This window comes from Mytilus californianus, unplaced genomic scaffold, assembly GCF_021869535.1.
Source record: "Mytilus californianus isolate M0D057914Y unplaced genomic scaffold, xbMytCali1.0.p SCAF_4, whole genome shotgun sequence".
NCBI lineage: Eukaryota > Metazoa > Mollusca > Bivalvia > Mytilida > Mytilidae > Mytilus > Mytilus californianus.
Window position 1 is genome coordinate 86,595,574 of NW_026262690.1, and position 27,096 is coordinate 86,622,669.

At 32.3% G+C, this 27,096-nt stretch overlaps 1 protein-coding gene across 9 annotated transcripts; it reads left to right on the forward strand.

Moving 5' to 3' along the window:
- On the forward strand, window positions 1-27,058 carry LOC127738813 (interferon-induced protein 44-like). Of its 9 annotated transcripts, none has more exons than XM_052250204.1 (9): window positions 1-114; window positions 1,666-1,839; window positions 2,146-2,249; window positions 2,521-3,048; window positions 3,449-3,510; window positions 6,965-7,162; window positions 8,694-8,840; window positions 9,256-9,427; window positions 10,736-11,585. In XM_052250204.1, the coding sequence occupies exons 4-9, from the start codon at window positions 2,529-2,531 to the stop codon at window positions 11,044-11,046; spliced, it is 1,410 nt and encodes a 469-aa protein (XP_052106164.1). In that variant the 5' UTR covers window positions 1-114; window positions 1,666-1,839; window positions 2,146-2,249; window positions 2,521-2,528; the 3' UTR covers window positions 11,047-11,585. The 9 variants fall into 9 exon arrangements, with proteins under 9 accessions (XP_052106164.1, XP_052106166.1, XP_052106169.1 ...); XM_052250206.1 differs by lacking the exons at window positions 3,449-3,510; window positions 6,965-7,162; window positions 8,694-8,840; window positions 9,256-9,427; window positions 10,736-11,585 and adding exons at window positions 21,971-22,032; window positions 23,926-24,123; window positions 25,118-25,264; window positions 25,665-25,836; window positions 26,487-27,058 and having other exon boundaries at window positions 4-114; XM_052250207.1 differs by lacking the exons at window positions 3,449-3,510; window positions 6,965-7,162; window positions 8,694-8,840; window positions 9,256-9,427; window positions 10,736-11,585 and adding exons at window positions 21,971-22,032; window positions 23,926-24,123; window positions 25,118-25,264; window positions 25,665-25,836; window positions 26,487-27,058 and having other exon boundaries at window positions 27-114; window positions 1,599-1,839.
- Window positions 27,059-27,096: the final 38 nt, after the last annotated feature.

The window sequence follows — 27,096 nt, forward strand, 5'->3', positions numbered from 1 at the left end:
CTACTTTCCTTTTTGATTTTCTGAAAATAGCATTGAGGTCTAATAATTGGAAAATACAAATTGATACATGACATACATTACGCGATTACTAAATCAATAGGATCGACACTAACGGTAAGTTGTTTGTCAACGGATTATTTTATTTTTTGAGTTTGTGTGCACTTAGATAAACATGTCCCCATTTCAGAATTACTATTGATAACATTTCACCTTTTCTGTTTATATACACACTTACAGCCTCTCGTATAGACATGCGCATTTATAACCTTACTTTAACAATGATTTGTACTTGATGTGTACTGACACAAGTCGTGTTTATAAATAAAAATATAAGAACCTGTCTAACAATAAGAACCATTTACTTCAAGATTTACTGCGTGTATATAATAAAATTGAGAATGGAAATGGGGAATATGTCAAAGAGACATTTTCCGTTTTGAATTTTCCTAGGAGTTCGGTATTTTTGTTATATTACTTTTTAAACGTGGTGGAACTTATAGAAGTTTTTAATTTGTGTTTACGGTAACAAGTACGTAAATGGATGATCTCACGGAATTTTATGAAATTTTGAACACAACTAGAGCATGAGGAACTGCACATGTACATCGAAAGAATGATATATTTAACTTTTATACTTTCGGATATGTAGCAAATAAAATATCCAGAAAATAAAAGTACAAATGCAAAGAATACATGTAAATATCGTAAAAAAAAAGTAAAGCAATTTTAAATAAAAATTAGCATTTCTCGAAATCCTGGCCTATGAATTTCCTCTAAATAATGATATGTTATTGCCACTTAAATTTTCATTTTATTGATATTAAATTCATAGGGGTCACCGAATTCTGTGTTTGAGTATAAAGAGTTGAATCTTTTGTACAGCGTGGAAAAGTATGAAACAGGCAAACATTATCGTGATGTCGTGGCTAGGAATCCGAATTTTTGACGTTTCTAAATATTGCCGAGACATTTAAGTGATTAGTACAGCAAAAACGCATTCGATGACCCCATATTATTTTCATATCGATGAAACGGAAATTTTAGTGGCAATAGCATATCACTTTTAAAGAAAATGTGTAGGACATGTTTTGATTGAAGGCAATTTAAAGTCAAATTTTTCCATATTTTTGTCGATATTTTCGTGCATTCTATACACCCCCAGTTTTTGGTGGGGTTCATGATGCTCAGTCTATGGTTTTCTATGTTGTGTTTTGTGTACTGTTGTTTGTCTGTTTGTCTTTTTTTCTTTTTTAGCCATGACGTTGTCAGTTTTTTTTTCGACTTATGAGTTTGAATGTCCTTTTGGTATCCTTCGCCTCTCCTATACATTGGCACTTTTATTTTGGCAGAATATTCAATTTGCTATATATCCGAAAGTATAAAAGTTACTTTTTTTCGATATTCAGATGCAGTTGCACTTCCTCTTATTGCTTGCAAAAATCTCATAAAAGTTCGTGAGATTGCTCCTTTACGTACCTGTTACCTTAACATCATCAACTTTGTTTTTTTTAAACAATTTTTAATTTCATATTCTTTGTTGTAAGTTTAAGATGTCTCTTTTTTTATGAAGTAATGCCGAACATTTTCTTTGTTTTCAGTCCTCTTCAACTTTCTACCTGAAAGCATCAATGAAGAGTTTATATTCTACTTAATTTGGCTTTTCAGCAATTTTGATTATTCGAACGCCACTTGTGAGTCTTGCAAACAATACGCCTGTCTAGCGTGACAAATATAAGCCAGGTATATTTCACGAGTTTTACAACTACTTGGTCGATGCAACTGCGTGTTGACGTTTCGTCCCCGATAGTATCAACAGCTGTGTAGTATTCACTTGATCAGGTAATGTTTGTAAAACATTTGTCTAATTTGTTAAGTTATGATACTAAGGATTTTTTACTCCCAGGCAGAGATGACCATACCTTTTTGGAATATTTTATTTTCAATGCTCTTTTATTTTAATGTGAGCGACACTGATGATTTTTGTGCTGACGAAACGAGCTCTGCCTTGACAAGTTATAAGGCTTAGCCTGGTATCTTTTGTCAGTTTGTTTTCTGTAATTTTCTTTTTAATAGCTTTCCTATCATACAGTGCAGATATAATTTATTGTTAGTAATGGCGACGAATATCTATATTTTATTTTCCAGGTAACAGCATATGTCTATTGGTTTCATTTTGGAAGACCTCTTGGCCGTAAAGCATTTTACTACATTTTGAATGTATTAAAACTATTCATTTCCAAAACGATTAGGTAAGTTCATGTTCCAATCTTTCTTTAAGATTTTTTTTCTAAAATGAAACACATACTTATCAAGAAAGCTTCTTTTATGACAATTTGTTAGAAGGCTAAATATAACTTTTGATATGGGACCAAATATGTATTTATGTAATTAATTCGTGTATAAGTCCCAACTTTTAATTACGTTAACGACGAAGCACATTGTAAAAGTGTCACACAATTTTGTGGTTCAAGGATTTGTCAAAAACATTAAAAAACACTTCCCCTTTAATTATATTTACAGCCATCAATATGTCTATTCAGTTCCGCAACAGAGAACAAAATCAACTCACAAAATGGATTGGAGGGAGGAAGAAATACACACTTTTGTATAAGGCATCCAGAGACGGATGTACTCATACAGCTTTCCGTAATAACTGTAATAACAAAGGACCAACAGTGACAGTCCTTTACAATACTGACAACTTCATGTACGGTGGATATACGTCGGCTAGCTGGAAAAGTATTGGAAACTATCAGAATGACGGTTCAGCATTCCTCTTCAGGTTTTATCAAAATGGCAAGTGGAAACCAGTACGGATGCCTATCGTGAATGCCCAAAATGCGATCTACGATCACCCTTCTTATGGACCTACCTTTGGTGGGTATGACTTGCATACATTTTCGAACACAGTAAACTTCGATGGAACAAGCTTCCCTTTAAATGGATCTGCTAGCTTTGGAGTATCGTACACTATGAACGGAGAAAACTACAAATCTATCGCTAATGGCCATCTTCGAGTAAAAGACATTAGAGTTTATTTGGTAGAAGGTAAAACATTTAATGATAAATTAATAAGACAAAATAAGATAAAAGATTTGACATAAAAAAAAGAAAATATATAAAACAGAAATATTGACGATATAGTGTTTCCATCTATCTACAAATTTTGCAAACAGTGCCACGGGAAAGGTTAAAATAGACTTCAGTTTAACCGGTCAATTAGTTTCTGTTGAGGTCATCTTGAAAACTCCATATGTTTCTAGGACAAAACTTTGATCATGGTTTTATGCTTTTTTTTTCTAATTGATAACTGTGTGTTCTGAAAAATATTTTTTTTAAATTTCATTGTTTTACCCTTCAAGTTGGCCATGTTACTATAAACAAATTGGGGTATTCTGTACTATTATTTTCATTCTAATTATTATCATTTTAATTATTATTGCATAAGATTTAGCTGGCGACACACCACTGGACGGATCATGGCGAAAAACTGCCAAATGGAACCTAAAGGTAAGCGAAAGTAGTTGTTTTGACTTGTTTGTTTCCTTAAGATTTAAACAACAATATTTTCAACTACAAATCAAAGTAATCGTTAACTTCTTTAATACCGGGTTTGTACTAACATTAGCAACACGACGGGTGCCACATGTGGAGCAGGATCTGCTCACACTTCTGGGGCATCTGAGATCATCCCCAGTTTTGGTGGGGTTCGTGTTGCTTAGTCTTTAGTTTTCTATGTTGTGTTTTGAGTACTATTGTTGTTGGTCTTTTCTTTTTTATCCATGGCGTTGTCAGTTTATTTTCTACTTATGAGTTTGAATGTTCCTTTGGTATCTTTCGCCTCTTTTCTAGGCAAAAGAAATATTACATCTGTGCTATATTTTATTGCGATTTTTTCTCTTTTGGGGTTTTTGGTACCTGCCAAACATTCAATCTGATTAATTTATTTCTGGTGTATTATCTTCTTATGATATGATAAAAGTTTATCCCGAAAAGTGAGAAGAACACGTTTTTCAACTTTTAGTTTTTGATTGAACAGTAATTAGATAAAAGGGTAGCATGCTCATGTGCAGTATAGGTTAGACAACATGAATATTATGGTGTGATGTATACGTCCACGAGATAGCAGCACAACGATAGCTATATGGCATTTTACCGTCTACAACAATAGACAGGTGTCTAGGTTTGAAAAAGAAGGAAAAAACTATTTAATCAAGAGATATGTTCAGTGTTTATTATTTCGATAGTATAATTTGCAAACATTGAATTAAATAACTCTTAATATGTTAATTAAGCAGATCTTTTCGAAGTCAATTATACATCACAGAGGGAGATGGGCCACATAGTCTCAATACAAATGAGATGCGGAAATACTAACACTTTTGGATACCAATTATCATTGCCTTATTCTTAGTTTCCATTAAACTGACCTAATCACAAACTTTGTCAAAATTTGGAATAGGACACTATTCTGGTATCTTACTGTAACTTGCCTATAGGTGTTGCTGTTACCTTTACCTATTGTTCAACCAGATTATAAAATTAACAATACAATTTGGACATTTAAATTGACCTGTTGGTATTGTTAGAGTTGATGAACAGATGATCACTCATGCATTTAGAGTCTTCCTTGATGCTGTCCCATCACTTTACCTGTTCAATTGTCACTGTAACTGAGATAGGTCTTTCAAAAGTTCTCCATGGAGTATTAAGGCTTCAGTTTTTATCTTTGTTAAATAACATAACATGCAAACAGTTTAAAGTAGTATATATGGTGTAAATAAAGCAAGTGTATAGCTACAAGATGAAAAATTATTTCATGTTCTAAAATTTGCCATCCAGTATTCCACCTTCAGTACTTAGTATTAGAAATCATTTTAAAATATTTTACTAACTTTATTAACTTTTCGGAATCTTTTCTTTCATGTTTCACTATATCAATAGAGTTTTTTCAGTATCCAAAGTATTCTGTTTAATTTCCTTTGATATGTATCACAATTAAACAGGTGCAGAGTCTTTATATTAGATCCAGAATTTTGTAATTTTATATTATTTCAAATATCACATTCAAAATACATATTCTAACTTTACAAATATTTTGGAATATTTTAGTTTTATTTTTCACTATATCACTTAATTTTGCTATATCCACAGTATTCAGTTTTTATTTCATTTCCCATGATATATGTCCCAATTAAAACATATTAGAGCCAGAATTTTATAATGATTATTTCCAATATCACATTCAAAATGGTTATCCTCACTTTATGAATTTTTTGGAATATTTTTTTTATACTTTTATTTTTCACTTTATCACTAGATTTGACTATATCTACTGTACTCACATTTTATTTCATTTCCATGATATGTATCCCATTTAAACAGGTAAATCATCTTCATATAAGATCCAGAATTTTATAATGATTATTTTCAAAATCACATTTAAAGCCATAGAAACATGTTGGATGAACTTATTTCTCCTACTTGCATTCCAGTTTTGATTTTTTTTACCTTTTAGATTAACTAAATCCCATCTTAAAAAAAGTGAATTCCTTTGAGTGAACGCAGTAATTTGATGCACAAAAATCCTAATAGATTTCAAAGAAAAACAAGGTATACTCCAAAATTATTTCGAATTTTACATGTACATCATCATGTGAAACATTTTGAATGAATTATTTCCTTCTTGATACATTCATGACACTCCATTCTTGTAAAAAAAAAGTCACATTTTTAAGAAGCAGAATTAAATGGCATCTAAGAAGTGAGTTTAAATAAATTAAATCCCAATATTTTATGCACATTGATTCCAATAGATTTCAAACACTGTGAATTATACTCAAAAACGAAATGTTTGGAGGGATATATGAAGAAATGCACAATATATCCATCTGAAAACTGAAACAGAAAACACCTGAATAGCTATTTCTTGTTTCACTGACAACAAACAGGACAATACTATGTTTAAGGGTTAAAAATTTAAAGATTCATGTATCATGTAAAAACAGTTTAATGTTTATACATGTTAACATATAGTTAAGAAATCTATTATTGATTCAGATTTTAGGTCAAAATTAGATTAATTATCTATATTGGTGATTTAAAACAATGAAAACCAACAATATTTTCTTTCCTATCAACTTTATAATAGAATAACACAAGGTGAAGAAAAACTTCAGGAAAAAGCATGCTGTAAGGTTGGGTTAGGTGAATAAAAAACAGTACAGGTAGCATAAAGGTAGATTCAACTCTAACAATACTAACTGGTAAATTTAAATGTCCCAATTGTATTGTCAATTTTACAATCTGGTTGAACAATAGGTAAAGGTAAACAGGAACACCTATAGTCAAGTCACAGTAAGTTCTGAAAAACAGTATTGCGAAAAATGTCGCTTGTGAGTTCAAACACATACATATCGTATCGGTATTGCGATATTGATAGTGACCGTACAAATTACGAAGTGTCGTTTTAAGTCTTTCTTCCTCATAACTTTGTTAGACCAGTTTTTTTGTGCGAGGACATTCCTGCTAATGCAGTTCGTATAGTATATAAATGCACGAGCGTAACGTATCAATCGAGAAACGTTAGGGCCATACAATGGGGAAGAGGGGATGAGGGAATGATACTGCTCAGAAATGGGAAGTCCGTGATTGGAAAATTCAAATCATCAAGTTTGTCATGGATTCATGTTTGAAGTCGTCAATCTGCGTCAATATCGAGAGAAAGATCAGATTATGAGGCAGACCTTCTAGTTTTTGGTTCTATCTTTAATCTCAAGTTCACTGGGATATCTGTGATGCAAGCACTCACAAAACCGGTATCTACGTCAAAACAACATGGTGGAAATGTGGGGTATATCCCTGTTTAAATGACACTAGCGATATCGGATATTAGTATCAATCAATTCATTATATCGACCGTATAACATGTAATGTGATTGATTCGGTGTTATCATTATTTCAGCTCCTAAACGAATTGAAAGAAAAAGTAGAAAAATACAAGCCTTTGAAAGACTTAAAGGTTCCTCAGGCACGTATTCTGCTGGTTGGACAAGTAGGAGCAGGCAAATCTAGCTTCTTTAACACCATAAACTCCATCTTTAGAGGCTACATAACCAGTCAGGCTTGCAGTGGCAACGCAGAACATAGTTTAACAACGATGGTAGGTTTTTGTCAATGATTTCCGGTTGTCGATAGTATGCATACGATTTAAACATTACAAGTTAACAAACAATCTCATTGAAAACGTTGTCTTCATTGTCATTTAAAAGAACGGCGAATGATACTAAAGGAACATTCAAAATCACATGTCGAAAATAAACTGACAAGGCCATGGCTAAAACGAAAAATACAAACGTACACAAAACACAACATAGAAAACCAAAGACTGAGCAACACTCGGGTGCTCCGGAAGGGTAATCAGATCCTGCTCTATATGTGGCACCCGTCGTGTTGCTCATGTTAGTACAAACCCGGTGAAAAGTCTTATTCGGTAGGTCACATTCGGTCAAAAGGGGACGGGATTGTAATTACGACAGTTGAAATATATCCGTTGTCATCTGTGAAACGGATCTTCCATAACGGTCAACCAACTCGTGGTGGTGTCCGTAAAATTTACGAAGGGACGATTTCAACTTCACCAGTTAGAACTCTTGGTTTAATAGCTTCCTTGTGAGCAGCAACCCTCTATCAAGGAAATCATGATAGAAAATACAAGCCCTGGAATATCGTATCAACTGGGAGATATGTACTCCTTATGCAGGTGCTGCTGGAATGTTGCTACACGGAAATGGGAAGTTTACAATTTTGAAATCATCTCTTTTGCCGTAAAGTTTTGTTTTCATCCTTGTCAGTTTCTAGATGTAAGTCAAGATACTAGGCCGACTTAACTGTATGTGTTGTATCCTTTATCTCAAGTTCGATTGGATAGATGCGTTCAACATAGACACCAAATTTTAAATTATTTAGTGAGAGAACATCATCTATATAGCGGAAAGTGAGGTTAAAAGATACTGCTAACTTCTTTATTTTTGTCCTAAGTTCCTGTATCAAGTCAGCCTCATGTGAATATAGAAACAAGTCTGTCCCCTTTGGAATGCCGATTGTTTGTTGAAAAAACACGTCCTTCAAACGTTACAAATATGTTGTCAATAAAGAAATCAAGAAATCAAGCATCTTGATAATGTCAGTTTCAGAGAATTTTTTGTTTGAATCAGAGTGACTTTTTACAAAGTACGAAATATATCAATATTAAAATGTCAGAATCATGCAATCTACAGTTTTAAAATAGAAACGCACACACCACACTACTAGGTCACGGGAAAGGATGCAATGTTTCACCAGTTATCTGGATAGATTCACAATATAGTTTGAATGCTCTATGTATTTTATTTGGCTTTCATACTCATAAAAATGAAATACTAGTAGTACGTGCATGTGGTTAATGTGGATTAAGGCAACACAATTCGCAATTTAGGTTTTAATCAATCAGAGTTTAAAAACATAGTGTCACAATGTAATCCCTGATGAAATGTGCCTTAAAGATTCATTTTGTATTTATATTGTATTCATTTACATGCTCTCGACAAAAGATGATATCTGCTTCATTGAAATTTTGTCAAATTTTTTGGTCAATAAGGACCTTTTGTATGTTTTGTGAACCTTCTTTTCTAATTTTAATAATGTCTGTTTAGTACCGAATGTACCAAATAAGAAATGGGCAATCAGGGACACCAATGAACTTTAGACTTCATGACACCAGAGGACTTGAAGCTGACCAAGGAATTGATTCACATGAAATGAATTACCTTCTTGATGGTAATTTACCAGACAGACACCAGGTATTATAATAATGTGAAATATTTTAAGGTAGCGTATTTGTTTTATGTCATATAGCATTGAAGATACAATGCTAGGTACATTGTTTAATTGGGTTGATAGACTTTTGTCATTTCCCCCTTGAAAAAAGTACTATAAAATAAGAATCTTTTTAATATGAGAATTAATATACCCAAAAAAGAGTCAACACAATGGAAAATAACAGAGAACATAAATTAAACTTTATTGTCATATTTTCCACTTTTGTTTTTTTACAAACATAATTTGGTGGAGTTCCTCAGCTGCAAGACAATTTTTAAAACCAATTTAAGAGACAATTTAATAATTTTTCAAAAATATTGATATTGAGAATTCTCTTCATTCAAATAATTTTACAATAGGTCTTTCACATGGTTGTCAACTTTCATTTTTTAATAGTTCAATCCCTCTGTACCAATATCAGGAGATACAGCAGGATTTGTTGTGAGTCCTAATTTAAGTGACAAAATCCACTGTGTCATATTTGTACTTGATGGAAGCATTGTTGATGTTATGCCAGAGAAGGTTATTGAGAGGATGAAGAACCTACAGCTTCGTATGAATCAAAGAGGTTTAAAATTCTATTTCTTTGACATGTTAGCACAATAGCAAAACACCTATAGAACTAAGGGTTAAACAATAAAAAAAGTCTAAAATGAAAACATTTAGGATTGAATTACATGCAGATAAAAGTATACATTGACTAAGTAACTGGAAAGATATATCATCTTGTATACTTCAAGTCATATCCGTAGAGATTATAAAGAAGGGAACAAGTTTTTTGAAATAAAGAAGCATGTGTTGAGTGTTGACTACTAACATTGAAATATTAAGACTACATTAGTTCAACTTAACTGTTAAAATTCTATAATTTAATAATTCAAAAAATTTATTTTACTCTTCCGCCTTCTTAACCAGTGTCTTAACAAGACCAAAAGTTGGAGATGTGGGAATGTGCAAGTATGCCTGAGGCCAATACATTGACATCTAAATAAATTCAATCTTTAGTTGCACAAAAATCAAAAAGGAATGAGCAAAGTAGCCTAAAACTCGGACCAACTTTACCTGGGGTGTTGCAAATAAGTTTTATACCAATTACAATGCACACAACACATATTTCTGGTATGTATTTATGTTTATGTCCTTTAAAGGGGCATTAGCATCGAGATAAAAAAAATAATAAAATATGATTTGTTTTTGTTCAATCATTAATGAAAGTGAAATAGTGAAATAATAATTCGCTTTTAGCAGCCAGTTTAGTTCAATTTTGTCAAAATAAGCTGAGAAACATCGCTGATGAATTATTCACTTGCAAGTGAATAATTCGACCTCATTTAATCCGTATTCATGTGACCTTCAATTTAACCCATTAGCTACAGATTGGTTACGCATGCATTAGTCGTGTTCAGCCATTAAAAGGAAAAGAATGTCAACATTTAAAGTGAAACAAAGGTGAATCATTTCGTTGACTGATTCGATCCACAAAAAATCATTCTTATATAGGCAAAAACGACGATTATCTGATTTTTTTAACCTATAACATGAAATCAAACAGACCTAGAAAAGTCCAATTGCACGAGGTTGCTATCTATTTATATTTATGTTTATGTTCATATCGGGTTATATGACCGTCGGCAGTCTTCGGAGGTCATTTCGATGGTTGATTAGATGGCGTCTAAACTAAAATACACACGAAAAGCTGATATATATTTTCGAGTCCATCCATTGTTAATTGTTTATTTCAGTCTTATTGTAATTTGGATATACGTTTTAGTATGTTATAAATCAAATATGAGAGTTTGAGTCAAATCGATGAACATGAATTTGACAGTCTATCCCCCTTTAAGTAATGTAACTAATGTAATATTCAATTTCGCAGGAATCCCCCAAGTAGTTTTGCTTACCAAGATTGACAAAGTGTGCGAGGCTACAGCCACAGATATATCTCGAGTTTTTTACAGTCCAGTCATCCAGGAGTCTGTAGATAGAGTATCCCAGATAATGGGGCTTCCAAGATCACACATTTTACCGATCAAGAATTATGAATCGGAGACAGAGCTTAATGCAAATGTGAATATTTTGGCTTTACTGACCTTACAACAGGTGTTACATTTCGCAAATGACTACATGTATAACTATCTTGACCAAATTGAGGAAGGGAAAGTTAGACAACTTAACATAAGGGAATAAGTGAAAGACAAACCACTCTGATTGAATAGAAACTTGTATGCCAAATATATTAAAAATTTGCTGTATGCAGAATATATTATCAAGTAATCTTATATACTTGAAGTATTATCTCATTAGAATATAAAGTTAAGAACAAGTTTTTTTTTAAATACAAAAGCAAATCTTGAAAATTGACTTCTGCGGTTAAACGACTTTGAATGTCAAAGATAACCTTAACAAATACTGTATTGTGTGTCTTTGTTTATTTTAATCAAATTTTTTCCTCTTATATATTTTAAATGACTCAGGAAATTTTCAAATAATAGTACAAGCAAATAACTAACATCAAGATTGAAAAAGAATTTATATTATCCTTCAATATTATACACAAACAAAAATAAATTACAAAGAAATAAATGTGATATCCATCAATAATTTACAGTTTATATTACACTACTTGCAAATTTTCAGACTCTCACAAAGTTTTAACCATGATCTTGTAAAACAGACAGGGATGTTCCCTCTTTCTAAGGTTTTGGATAAAAAAAAATTTAAATCAACATTATTGTTTTTTTTCAATGATATAAAACTTGGACCAATACACTTGATATAGACAATTAATCTATTAAACAAAATTTCTGTGTGTAAGCCAGTATTAATACAATACAATTTATCTCAAAAACAAACATGAAATTATCACAGTTTAGGACGGACTTAATTCTATATCACGGTTTACAATAGCATATCATTATGTACAATCATTTTCAAAGCACATTTATTGTATGAGATTTACAATTTCTTCAGTGAAATTTTAAAAGTTCTATCACTGACAGAAAACAGTATGAATTTTCAAGAATTTTCAAGAATACAGTGTTATCTCCCCTAAATCATTCCTGGTTTAGCATACATTGGCAGATGGTAATAGGTATAACTAAGGAAACTGAGGAATCTGGTATTTACAGCTCGCTTGGTTCCTGTCTCTTGATAGATCTTCAATAATTGTTCTTTCTGGGATTCATTCATCTGGAAAAAAGAAAGAAATTTAAGAATATTTGTGAATAGAACACCATGCTTCCCTCTCGCACTATCACACTTCATGTTCAATGACCATGAAATATTGGTCAAAACCCTGATTAATCATATATTAAAAGCAAATGTCCACATCTTTATAAACTTGTGTAATTAGGTTCAAGTTGTTGAGACAACAACTTCACTGAAAACTTCCTTAAACCAAAACTAACCAGATATGGGACAGATGACTGGACACATCTGTGTGTAAGCCAGTATTAATACAATACAATTTATCTCAAAAACAAACATGAAATTATCACAGTTTAGGACGGACTTAATTCTATATCACGGTTTACAATAGCATATCATTATGTACAATCATTTTCAAAGCACATTTATTGTATGAGATTTACAATTTCTTCAGTGAAATTTTAAAAGTTCTATCACTGACAGAAAACAGTATGAATTTTCAAGAATTTTCAAGAATACAGTGTTATCTCCCCTAAATCATTCCTGGTTTAGCATACATTGGCAGATGGTAATAGGTATAACTAAGGAAACTGAGGAATCTGGTATTTACAGCTCGCTTGGTTCCTGTCTCTTGATAGATCTTCAATAATTGTTCTTTCTGGGATTCATTCATCTGGAAAAAAGAAAGAAATTTAAGAATATTTGTGAATAGAACACCATGCTTCCCTCTCGCACTATCACACTTCATGTTCAATGACCATGAAATATTGGTCAAAACCCTGATTAATCATATATTAAAAGCAAATGTCCACATCTTTATAAACTTGTGTAATTAGGTTCAAGTTGTTGAGACAACAACTTCACTGAAAACTTCCTTAAACCAAAACTAACCAGATATGGGACAGATGACTGGACACACAAATCAGAATACATAATGCTCCTTACTATCGTAGGCAGGGCTTAACAATGTATGATACTGATTCATGTTTGCATAAACCCTGTTTCTGAAATAACCTTCATTAGGTACATTTGAGACCACAAGTTTGGCAATCCAAAAATATTGATTTTTTGAGACCAAATCTGGATGAAAAATAAAGAAGGTTAATAATAAGTGTCAATAGGATATCATGCCCCTCTTTCGTTATCACATTTTTATGTTCAGTGACAACGAATTGATTTGGCGTAAAATTCATTTCCTGAACAAAACATATAGAACTGGTCATCCCTTGTTTTTATAGGTACAATTGCATAATTTTTTAACTGAAAATTAACTCCTGTAAAATCATTTAAATCATGCCCATAAGCAATAACACAAACTACCTAAAGACATCCAGAGTATCCCAGATAATGGGGCTTCCAAGATCACACATTTTACCGATCAAGAGTTATGAATCGGAGACAGAGCTTAAAGCAAATGTGAATATTTTGGCTTTACTGACCTTACAACAGGTGTTACATTTCGCAAATGACTACATGTATAACTATCTTGACCAAATTGAGGAAGGGAAAGTTAGACAACTTAACATAAGGGAATAAGTGAAAGACAAACCACTCTGATTGAATAGAAACGTGTATGGTAAATATGTTAAAAATATGCTGTATGCAGAATATATTATCAAGTAATCTTATATACTTAAAGTATTATCTCACTAGAATATAAAGTTAAGAACAAGTTTTTTTTTTTAAATACAGAAGCAAATCTTGAAAATTAACTTCTGCGGTTAAACGACTTTGAATGTCAAAGATAATCTTATAGTCTGCTTTGCTGTGACATTGCTGCATAACAAATACTGCATTGTGTGTGTTTGTTTATTATAATCAAATTTTTTCCTCATATATATTTTATATGACTCAGGAAATTTTCAAATAATAGTACATACAAATAACTAACATCAAGATTGAAATAGAATTGATATTATCCTTCAATATTATACACAAACAAAAATAAATTACAAAGAAATAAATGTGATATCCATCAATAACTTACAGTTTATATTACACTACTTGCAAATTTTCAGACTCTCACAAAGTTTTAACCATGATCTTGTAAAACAGACAGGGATGTTCCCTCTTTCTAAGGTTTTGGATAAAAAAAAATTTAAATCAACATTATTGTTTTTTTTTCAATGTTATAAAACTTGGCCCAATACACTTGATATAGATAATTAATCTATTAGACAAAATTTCTGTGTGTAAGCCAGTATTAAAACAATACAATTTATCTCAAAAACAAACATGAAATTATCACAGTTTAGGACGGACTTAATTCTATATCACGGTTTACAATAGCATATCATTATGTACAATCATTTTCAAAGCACATTTATTGTATGAGATTTACAATTTCTTCAGTGAAATTTTAAAAGTTCTATCACTGACAGAAAACAGTATGAATTTTCAAGAATTTTCAAGAATACAGTGTTATCTCCCCATAATCATTCCTGGATTAGCATACATTGGCAGATGGTAGTAGGTATAACTAAGGAAACTGAGGAATCTGGTATCTACAGCTCGCTTGGTTCCTGTCTCTTGATAGATCTTCAATAATTGTTCTTTCTGGGATTCATTCATCTGGAAAAAAGAAAGAAATTTAAGAATATTTGTGAATAGGACACCATGCTTCCCTCTCGCACTATAAACTTGTGTAATTAGGTTCAAGTTGTTGAGACAACAACTTCACTGAAAACTACCTTAAACCAAAACTAACCAGATATGGGACATATGACTGGACACACAAATCAGAATACATAATGCTCCTTGCCATCGTAGGCAGGGCTTAACAATGTATGATACTGATTCATGTTTGCATAAACCCTGTTTCTGAAATAACCTTCATCAGGTACATTTGAGACCACAAGTTTGGCAATCCAAAAATATTGATTTTTTGAGACCAAATCTGGATGAAAAATAAAGAAGGTTAATAGTAAGTGTCAATAGGATATCATGCCCCTCTTTCGTTATCACATTTTTATGTTCAGTGACAACGAATTGATTTGGCGTAAAATTCATTCCCTGAACAAAACATACAGAACTGTTCATCCCTTAGTTTTTATAGGTACAATTGCATAATTTATTAACTGAAAATTAACTCCTGTAAAATCATTTAAATCATGCCTATAAGCAATAACACAAACTACCAAAAGACATCCAGAGATCAACACTAATGTCTTCAATAATAGACAAGGGTCTGTACAATAAGTTAATCTCTAAATTGTGTCGAGTCCATAAAAGTGGTGAATAATTTAAACCAAAAAAAAAAGTTAAAGATTAGTCAAGCTTGATATCAATGGTAAGCACATTCAAAGTTCACCAACCAAATTTGAGTTAATATCAAATGAAAAGAAATATAACAGGCAACACAGCAGCAACCTCTGGCTTTGAATAGGTATAATTGCTTTCTATCACGTCATGTGAACGTGGATAGTTGTCTCATTGGCAATCATACTGCATCTCCTTATTTCTACATAGAATTTTAACAGATGACCGCAGAGATACGATATACGACAACATTTAGCACGAGAACAAAGATCAACAAACTTGACACTAATGGATTTACGCAACGCGCTACTTGATGAATTGAACATTTTTGAAACAGCAAATTACCAGAATAAAAGAACAGAGTTCCAATGACCCCCGCGTTGCACATATTTTATCTATCCAAGGTACAAGGGCAATAACTAAAAAAAAAACACTTTCGTTTTGTTCTTTAAAACTTTTTATAAATATCTTAGAGAAATGAAGGCTTCAGAGGAAATGTAATGCGATTTCCGTTATAATTAATATTTCCAAGGGGCATAACTCTTTTGAAAATAAGTGATCGGCACTGATTTTCGATTTGTCCAAGACATTGATGATATAAACCTATGATATAAATTTCACAAAAATCTGGCAAGAATTGTACGCACGAGAGCGCTCACAAGGCAATTTTCCAAATAATTAATATTTCCAAGGGGCATAACTCTTTTGAAAATAATTGATCGGCACTGATTTTCAAACTCGTCAGAGACATTGCTGATATAAACCTATGACATAAGTAACATAAAAATCTGGCAAGAATTGTACACGTGAGAGCGCTTACGATGCAATTTTCCATATAATTAATGTGTAGAAGGTGCACAACTCTTTTAAAAATAGTTGATCGGCACAGATTTTCGAACTCGTCCAAGACATGCTAATATAAACCCACGATATAAATTTCATAAAAATCTGGCACGAATTGTACACATGAGAGCGCTTACGATGCAATTTTCCATATAATTAATGTTTCCAAGAGGCATAACTCTTTAAAAAATAATTGATCGGCACTGATTTTCGAACTCGTCCAAGACATTACTGATATAAACCTTGGATATAAATTTCATAAAAATCTGGCAAGAATTGTACACGTGAGAGCGCTAAGAAGACCGGACGAACGGACGCCCGGTATTTCTGTCCCCTGATGCGCGTTGCGCGGGGGACAAAAAGAATAAAGGCCACTCGCTATCGTTACATTTTTACTTATCTTAAGTCGCGTTCTAAACAGCTTTTGGAAACTCTGCAATTGATTGCTCATTTAATGTATCATCAAAATCGAATAATGCCACCGCAATACATTTAATATTCCGTATGAGTAAATACGCTGTAGGTACAGATATCGAAAAGGCAGTGTTTTTTCTGTTACAAACCAGTGAGCGGTTATTTTCTTTGTAGTAGAATACGCGTGTTGGTTCTTGTAGTCCATCTGCTTCAGTTAGTAATGTTTTGCTGACTTTCCCATCATTTTGTTGCACCACAAGATTATTAGAGCTTATACCCACAACAAACACATTCTCATGATACAATTGAGAAAGAAGTTCACGATTAAGCAAACAGGAAATGCAATGTTTATTTCAGGATGTACTATTTTGGCAAATGGTAACTTATCGATTGCAGATTACGGTGGACAGAACTAGAGAGTTTACCGAAGATGGACATTTTATCTGCGATATACCCGTCTCTGGACGAACGATCTTATACAGTACATGCGAATTGCTTATGTTTTTTATATTAAGTTAGTGTATTCATAGTGGATTTACGAGATCTGAACATCAATGAACTGCTTTCGCCTCCCATTTTTCAAGTCAAAATATTAGGGCACCACGACTTTTTTTTAAATTGATAAATTCATTGTATATTAACCAAACATTGTGTATTCAGAGTGTTTTGTAAGGATTGGTAAGGAAAATATGCTTCTTTGCTTGGACTTGAATTTTGCACACAATGATAAAGCCTCAGGATAAAGCCAGCAGGTTTGTTTTTTTATGGAAAAATATCCAGTTTCCCATTTAACTTCATATGTAAATTTGAAAAGTAATGCATTAACCGACCGATCAAAATGTGTGCATGTTCATGCATGAAATGACAATAGGAAGTACAAACATACTTTTTACTATAGCATTTGTTTTAACAAAAGCATTTGGTCACTTACTATTTTATATTTGAGATATGACTAAATATCGGTATACTACGTGACTCTTTTATAAAAGTGTTTATTTGATATGTTAATATTTATGTTACGAAATATTTCATAAACAGCCGAGATGATTTACAGCTCGAAATTATAGATAGAGCTCGATGCTGCGTCTCTTTATGTTTAATCAAATACCTTGTTTAAAAACATGTCTTCTCTTTTTTCCATTCGTTTTTCTCTTCATTTTTAATAGTTTTTTGGAGGGTTTCATTGGTTTTTTTATTCATATAAACACAAAAATAAGCTCAGTATATTTGAATATTAACATAGTGATGTATCTGGCAAAGTATTATGCCTTTAACATCAAACTATAACGTGTATGTCTTTAGATTATGTACAAAAACAAGTTTTACGGCAAACAGTTTAGTAGTTTACGGATGTTCAAGTCTCCGTTTTAATCCTATTTAGAAATACAATTCAAATTAAAACAAAACTAAGAGAATAACATTAACCCAAAAAGACGCAAGACCAGCTGCTCCGAAAATGTTAGCGTCTCTTGCACATCCAACATGCGAAACCACACTCAGTCAAAATATCACAAACAAGAATAGGACACAGTCTTTAACTTTACAGATCAAGCGACCCTCCTTGTATCATAAGATCTAAGAGACCCAGACATATTATATCGGTCGACAAATTCTTAATCGTAAAACTTATGTAGTGTCGATATCAGTCGTTCTTCTTCAAAACTCTGCTGGAGCAGTTTTTATGAAAGGAGCACACCCTTGTTAATGAAGTCATAATAGCAGATGAGTATGTTACTGCTAAAAATATGAAGTTGGCAACGCAGCGAGAAAATCCCGCACCCGGAGGTGGTCCTCAGCTGTCTTTAAGGAGGTTAAGTATGAATTCTGCTCTGGAATTCTGTTTTCATGAAGAATACAAAAACAAGTCTGCCAGTAGTGGTGCACTATTAGTACCAAGTGCAATACCGACTGTTTGTTAATTTAATCCACCAAATTTAACAAATGAGTTGTTTATCAAAAAGTCCATTTTTATTATGATGTTTTCTGTGGTATATTTGTAACCAGAATTAACGCAAAATGATACACCCCAGCCTTTGCAAACTATATATGTTTTCGATTTCCTTCTCAATAGTGTTCATTTTTATCAATCAAAATTATTGTGTGGGTTTTTCGAGTAATTGTGGGTTTTTGAGTTTGCAAAGGGTGAGGTGTATCATTTTGCGTTATTTTACAATATATATATATACTTCCATTATAATATTCGTGTTAATCTTATTGACTAAAATATGAGAAACGGTTGATCAAAAATTGTATAAAGTTAGAATTTAACCTTCTTTTTTTTTGTTCTTTGGACTTCACCGAAATACTTAGGTATCTATGATGAGTTTATTTGGTACAATCAAACATTCATTTAGTTTGAAAATAAAACCTGTTGAATACTCAAATTGCTACCGATTATTTTATGCTGTCTCCAAAACGACAACGTACTAGTACTCTATTTAGTTAAAAACATTTATTTCAGGCCTCAAGGTTCAGTTTTTTTGGCATGTTTTTTTGCCATTTTTTTACCTTCGTGGGCATTTAAACCCCTTTTCCTCCAATCCTGTTCCACTCCTGGGTATATTTTAGGACTTTAATAAATGTTTTCATCATTTACGCCGGTACAAGATTAGGAACATGACAGTCATTTTTTATTCGTTCTGTTGGTTATTAGTCAAGCATTCGGTTGTGTCAGCTTTTATGGATTTCCCCTTTTTTAATTTACCTTGGAGTTCGGTATTTTTTGAATACTTCTTTTTATTACACTAGGGTGGCCAGAACATATCTATTGGTATTATATTCATGAAATTCTTTAATCAAACGCAATACATGTCCTTACATAAAGAAATTGAATGTCCATAATCTTTACTATTTTAAGACCATTTATACTTAAACTTTGCAAATCTATTGGTCTCTAAATTTTGAATATTATACTACTTAACTGTCCTTCTTGTTCATACATATTTATACTATTTTTAGAAAATTTAAATAATGGCAGTCTGGTAGATCATGTAGATTGACTGATGGAAAGAAATATCAATTTCCTTCTACTTTCCTTTTTGATTTTCTGAAAATAATATTGTGGTTGAATAATTGGAAAATACAAATTGATGTACTACAGGATTACTGAATCAATACGACATCTGTGTGGTTAAGATCGACACTAACGGTAGGTAAATGTCGACGGATTTTCTCAAATATTGTACAGTTGCTTATCTTTCCTTTAAAGATTTTTATATCATCATTTAGAGTTTGTATTGTAAATAGATAAAAAGAAATGTGTCCATTTTTAGATAACTTTTAAAAATGAATCACCTATTCTATTTAAAACACACGATCTGTTTACATTTGGCATGCGCATTTATAACCTTACGTTAACAATGATTTTAAATACTTAATGAGTACTGACACAAGTTGTGTTTATAACATATAAGAACCTGTCCGACAATAAAGTCCACTGACACAAAGATTTATTGCATGTATAGGCCAATCAAGTTATAAACTTTCAATGATATTGTAAACGTGGTGAGATAAAAATAGATTTGCGCTTATTGTCAACACACCAAGTTTAATAAAATAAAAAAAATAAAACGTCATCTAATACATATAGTTGGAAATTCCGTGATTTCTCTCTTTCATGAAGTATGACATGACCTTTACTCTCTGGAAATTTTTGTTTTTATGGCTCTTAAAATTCGTATTTGAGTTGTTCCATAAGGTATAATGATTCAAGCACCACTGATGAATCTCTGCAGACAAACAGAGTCTGGCGCGACACATATTAATCCTGGTATATTTGAAGACCTTTTTACAACAACTTGATCGATTACACTACTTATGAATGTTTCTCGTCCGTCCCCGAGTGTATCGTCAGCCCAGAAGTATGCCCTTCTGTGTTGACATGAAATATCATTGATACGGTCTTTTTTTTCAAAATTACTGTTTAAAATGTTAAATTATTCGATACACTTTTTAACGACCCAAGTCATATTTGGCACAACTTTTTTAATACGATTGTTTTCAATGCTCTTCAACTTCGTACTCAATTCGCTCTTCCAACTATTTTGAAACTTGTTTGGGTGGGACAAGTTATAAGCCTGGTATCTTGAGTTTTTTTTTTCTATTATTCTTTTTAATAGCTTTCCTAGAATAAAGCTAAAACGTTATCTTTTGTAACGGCTAAGAATAGCTATATTTTTTTTTCCATGTAACAAAGTATTTGTATTAATCTGAATTTTATGACTTCTTCGCCTAAATTTAAGTACCTTTTACCTATACTAAAAAAAAAATTTCATTTTACAAATAACGATAAGGTAAGTTCATTTACAAATCTGTCGTCAAACTTTATTGTATAAAGAAATAAAAACTTATCAACAATGATAGTTTAAAGGCAATTGTTCTCTCCAAATTGTGAGAAGGCTAGCTGTTACATTTTACCTTGGACCAAAAGAAGTATTTGTGTGATGAATTGATGTATAAGTTCCGGATTTAAGTGACTTAAGCGACGAAGAACATAAAAAAATGCCACACAATTTAATATTGGTCAAATAACATCATAAAACACTTCTACTTTTACAGCCATCAATATGACTATCCAATTCCAAAAGAAAGAAAAAAATCAGCTCACCAAATGGATTGGAGGGAGGAAGAAGTATACACTTTTGTATAAGGCTTCCCGAGACGGATGTACTTCTACAGCTTTCCATAATACCTGTAACAATAAAGGCCCAACAGTGACAATTCTGTATAATGCAGACAATTTCATGTATGGGGGATATACGGCGGTCAACTGGAAAAGTGTTAATGCCCATCAGAATGACGGTTCAGCTTTCCTCTTTAGATTTTACCAGAATGGCAACTGGAAACCAGTTCGGATGCCTGTTATGAATGCGCAACATGCTATCTATGATCACGCTACTTATGGACCATCATTTGGTGCGAATGATATACTATCATTTTCGAACACTGTAAACTTTGATGGAACAAACTTCTCTTTGAATGGATCAGCCAACTTTGGTGTATCCTACACTATGAATGGAGAAAACTATAACTCTATTGCTAATGGTCATATTCGAGTAAAAGACATTGAAGTTTATTTGGTAGAAGGTAAACTGGGATTTTTTAAGAATAAAAAATACAAAACGATTTTACTCGTAGGAGAACATAGATAAACCAGATATAATTTTCCATCCATCAATAAATTTTACAAGCAGTACCCCATGAAAAGTTATATTAAATCTGTCAATTTTGATATCTATTGAATTCGTTCATCTTGAAAACTCGATTAGTTTCTAAGACAAAAGTGAAATTTTTCTGTATTTTATTTCATTAATGTTTTCCTCCTTCGTTTGTTTTACTATAAAAGTCATGGACGTAGTCCGTATTATTATTATTAGTAGTAGTAGTAGTAGTATCATTATTATTATTATTATTATTATTATTGTTGTTGTTGTTGTTGTTTTTTAATTAGATCTAGCTGTAGGTACACCACTGGACGAACCATGGCGAAAGACTGCTAAATGGAATCCCAAGGTAGGTGAAAGTAGTTGTTTTCACTTTTTCGTTCTAAAATTCTACACACATATTCAACTCCAGATTAAAACAAATCATTGGGCTTAAACGCAACACAGCGAGGTCTTAGGAAATTTAAGCTGTGAAATATTCGATGTCAAAGTGCCTTTTCTTTTATTCTTCTCTTTTTTCGTGTTTTGTACAATATACGTTTTTGTGCACGACTAACATTCAATTTGGTTATTAAACTCATCATAGATACCAAGATTAACATTTTGTACGCCAGATGCGCTTTTAGTCTACATAAGACTCATCACTGACGCTCGAGTCAAAAACGTTAAAAAGGCCAAATACAGTACGAAGTTGAAGAGCATTACGGATCCAAAATTTTACAAAATACAGCTAAGGTAATATAATCCTTGGGTCGAAAATCATAAGTATTTCGAAAAAAATTGTTTTGTAAAAAGTTAATTCATAATTATGATCATATCAAATAATGACAGAAGTGCGGACACTTGGGCTGATGATACTCTTAGGGTGAAAACCTCCACCAGCAGTGGCAACGACCCAGTGGCTGTAAATAAACTCGTCATAACTACCAGGATTAAAATTGTGTACACCAGACGTATTACTGGTGTATAATCTCTACTGAAATGATAAAAGTATATCCAGAAAAGCGCATAGCCCAAACCTTTTTTTAGATATGGGGAAAGTTTGGTTTTCCATGAGCAGCAATGAAAAAAGGTAGTATGATGATGTTCAGTACATGTTCCACAACACTAATGTATGAAGATATGAAGTATACGTCAATAAGACGGTAACCAAAAGTCAATAACAACCATAAACCATCTAGAGGGCAACATATTAAGTAGTCTTCAACAATAGACTAGCATTTAGCTTGAAAACAGATAAAAACTATTGACACAAGATATATATCTCGCCTGTGTGTATGGTCGATAGTGTTATCAAAATGGTGCAACTTTCAAAAATGCTTACACTTAATTAAACGTGTAAATTATGCAAATATTTCAGTTAGATTCAATTAAAAGGATTGTGCCAAATTATCTCCATAGAAATGGAATTTGTCAATGCTAATACAACTCCTTACCAAAAAGTCAGTGGCTAACAATTATTGTTTCCCCTTAAACTGACCTAATCACAAACTTTTACATAACTGAATTCCAAAAATATACGACTTTCATTATTATTTTCCCCGGTAAACTGGCCTTATCACAACTATGGAAAAGGATAAGCATCTCCTGCATCTCCTGCGTCACGATTTCAAAGTTGCATCTATTAAGTCTCAATCAAAGAAATTGTGAGCACTGAATGGTTGCTTTCATTTTTCAATGTAAAATTATAATTAAACATTGCATTGCTATTAGTAATGGAACATAATTAGACAATGTTTTAAACATGGGTTATCTTCCTTTGTCCATACAATTTGTAATTGTAGTTAAGCCAATTTTTAGAAAAATTAGTTGCATACACCATGCACAATTTATGTAATTTTCAATAAAATAATTGTCTTGACAAGAATGACTATACACACAAACATCATTTTGTGATTGAATATCCGACTGCATATCAGTGCTAAATTGTTTGAAATAAGGATCTAAAGAATGTTCACCTCAAATGCACTATGTTGTTCGTATTCTAAAAGGTAGAAATAAGGCCTGAAAATAAAGCAAGTGACAATAGGGTTTTGATTGCATTTTATGCAGTCTTTACCACATAAACAATGAGCATGAAAAAACTGGTATATAAATCTGAATTGACAATTTGGATATGTTGGATCTATGAGAGGTAAAAGGACACATACGGGTTGTGATATTGAAACACTTCAACAATCAATCAATTTATCACAGCGACTGTCTAACTTGTGAAGCTATTGTTCCAATTTTATCATTTCAGCTGCTAAACGAATTGAAAGAAAAAGTAGAAAAATACAAGCCATTGAAGGACTTAAAAGTTCCTCAGGCACGTATTCTATTGGTTGGTCAAGTAGGAGCAGGAAAATCTAGTTTCTTTAACACTATAAACTCCATCTTTAGGGGCTACATAACCAGTCAGGCCTGCAGTGGTAATGCAGAACACAGCTTAACAACTATGGTAGGTTTTTTTAAGTTTTTTTTCAGTTATCGATTGTATAATATAATAACGTGCAAAAATGTCTTTAGTAACAACTTTTACGTATCTTTGATCTGTATTCATAAAAAAAATTAAGACAACTGAATTTTAGTCTCAGCAATAATACACATTTCAGTATCACAAGTTCGTCCTTTTGTCCTCTCTATAATAATAAAACATTAGAATTGAATAGAACGTACCGCAGTTTATCAACTCGGGAAAGTATGCAATTCGTACTTTAAAAAATACCAGCAATCTCGATAGATTCATAATATAAAAAAGATTTGCATAAGATACAAAGGTGACATTCACAACCCATTAGTTAAAGAGAAACTGGCATCGCCATGGCAAAACAAAAGATGACGAAAAAACAGAAAAAAAGTCTTCAAAACTCTCAATAAAAAACTAAAGAATGGGCAACACCGATCCCACCAGAAAATGGGGGTGAACAGAGATGCTCCGAAAGTGTAAGCAGATCCTGCTCTACTAGTGGCACCCGTTATGCTGCTCATGGTAAGAACAAATAATCTTTAGCACTGAGTTTTGATAGCTTTATTAGCACATTTTCACGTTTTCAGTTGAATTTGATGTTTTAATTGTTTTATACGTACACTTTCGTCGGAAAAAACATTGACCAAATCTTGCTGCAAACAAATGTGTTAAATAATGTTGCATGTGGGTTACATACACATCCTTACAAAATAGTTCAAGTAATATATGCATGTTGTCACGGTCTGAAGCAAAAACGTTCATAATCTAGGATTAATCAGTTGAAATCATCAAGTGTGAAATCGTAACATCATGATATCAACACAGATGGAATACATGTATACCAAAACTTGTTCATTTGGTATTTATATCGTATTTCTGACCATATATTCTTCAGAGGATGATAATTGCTACATTGAAATATCTGTTAAACTTTTGTCAATACTGATCGTTTGTGTCTCCTCTAACTTAAACATTGTTTGTTTAGTACCGAATGTACCAAATCAGAAATGGGCAATCAGGCACACCAATGAATTTTAGACTTCATGACACTAGGGGACTTGAAGCTGATCAAGGAATTGATTCTCATGAAATGAATTACCTTCTTGATGGTAATTTACCAGACAGACACCAGGTATTTTGAAAGATAATGTAAACATTTGTTTACTGTCATATAGCATTGAAGATACAGTGCATGGTACAATTTTTAATTGAGATGACAGCTTTTTAGTATTTTCCCCCTTTAAAAAAATAGTTACAGGAATTCAAAAATACAGATCTGTTTAACATGACGAGTAATATACATGAAAAAATGTCAACACAATGGAAAATATCAGAGAACAGAAATCAAATTTTATTGTCATATTCTCCACTATTTAAAAAAAAAATTAGTGGATGTCCTCAGCAGCAAGTTTTTCAACCGATTTAAGAGACAATATAATAATTTTCAAAAATAATGTTATTGAGAATTCACTTCATTTAAACAACTTTACAATAAGTCTTTCACATGGTTGTTAACTTTAATTTTTTAATAGTTCAATCCCTCTGTACCAATATCAGGAGATACAGCAGGATTTGTTGCTAGTCCTAATCTAAGTGACAAAATCCACTGTGTCATATTTGTACTTGATGGAAGCATTGTTGATGTTATTCCAGAGAAGGTTATTGAGAGGATGAAGAACCTACAACTTCGTATGAATCAAAGAGGTTTGAAATAATGTTGTTTATACCAAAGCAGCCATGTTAAAAAAATAAATATAACTAAGGGTAAAAAGATAATCAAATTCTGAAGGAAAACATATGCAGACACTATTAACGTTCATTTTATTAACTAAGTTACTGAAAATATATATTATCTGGTATGCTTGAAGTAATACCCTAATTAAAGATTATCAAGTCTTTTTGAAAAAGACAGTATATATAGTCTCAAGTGTTGATTACCACTATATATGTGTTAACCAGTTTTTGATGCCAAAGAGATTCTTGAAAGGTCGGTAGCTGTTACTATTGTAAGCAGTGTAAGTCTTACCAAATTGTTTAAATTCTTTGAAAAACAATACTAATTTCACTCTTCTATCTTTTTACAAAGTTTATTAACAAAACCAAAGATGGAGATGTGGGGAGATGCAGATATGCTTTTAGACAAATACATTGTGATCACAAAATATTCAATCTTTTGATACACAACAAAATAGAAAGGGATGAGCAAAGAAGACAAAAATTTCTAAGACCAACTTTATCTGGGGGGTTGCAAATGAAAGTTTTATACTAAATTCAATGCACACAACACGTTTCTGGAATGTATGCATGTTCAAGACCTTAAAGAAATATAACTAATGCTATGTTAAATTTTACAGGAATTCCCCAAGTAGTTTTGCTTACCAAGATAGACAAAGTGTGTGAGGCTACAGCCGAGGATATATCTCAGGTTTTCTATAGTCCAGTCATCCAGGAAACTGTAGATAGGGTATCACAGATAATGGGGCTTCCAAGGTCACACATTTTACCGATCAAGAATTATGAATCGGAGATGGAGCTGAATGAAAACGTGAATATTTTGGCTTTATTGACTTTGCAGCAGGTGTTACATTTCGCAGATGACTACATGTATAACTATCTTGACCAACTCGAGGAAGGGAAATTTAGACAGCTTCACATAAGGGAATAAGTGAAATACAAATTACTCTGATTGAATAGAAAATTGTATGCTAATTATATTACAAAATTGCAGTATGCAGAATATATTATCAAGTATTCAAGTATACTTAAGTATTATCTCATTAGAATATAAAGTTGAGGACAAGTTTTTCTGAAATACAGAAGCAAATCTTGAAAATTGACTTCTGCTATTAAACGACTTAGAATGTCAAACAGAAACTTATAAGGCTGCTTTGTTGGGACATTGCTGCATAATAAAAAATGTACTGTGTATGTTTGTTAATTAAATGCAATGTTCTCTGATTTATT

What these genes read in the sequence shown, in the direction of transcription:
- LOC127738813 (XM_052250204.1), top strand. Translation starts at nt 2,529, where the DNA reads ATGTCTATTCAGTTCCGCAACAGAGAACAAAATCAACTCACAAAATGG. An exon ending in TAGAGTTTATTTGGTAGAAG is followed by an intron (nt 3,049 to 3,448) that starts GTAAAACATTTA and finishes TTATTGCATAAG; the next exon opens with ATTTAGCTGGCGACACACCA. An exon ending in GCTTCGTATGAATCAAAGAG is followed by an intron (nt 9,428 to 10,735) that starts GTTTAAAATTCT and finishes TCAATTTCGCAG; the next exon opens with GAATCCCCCAAGTAGTTTTG.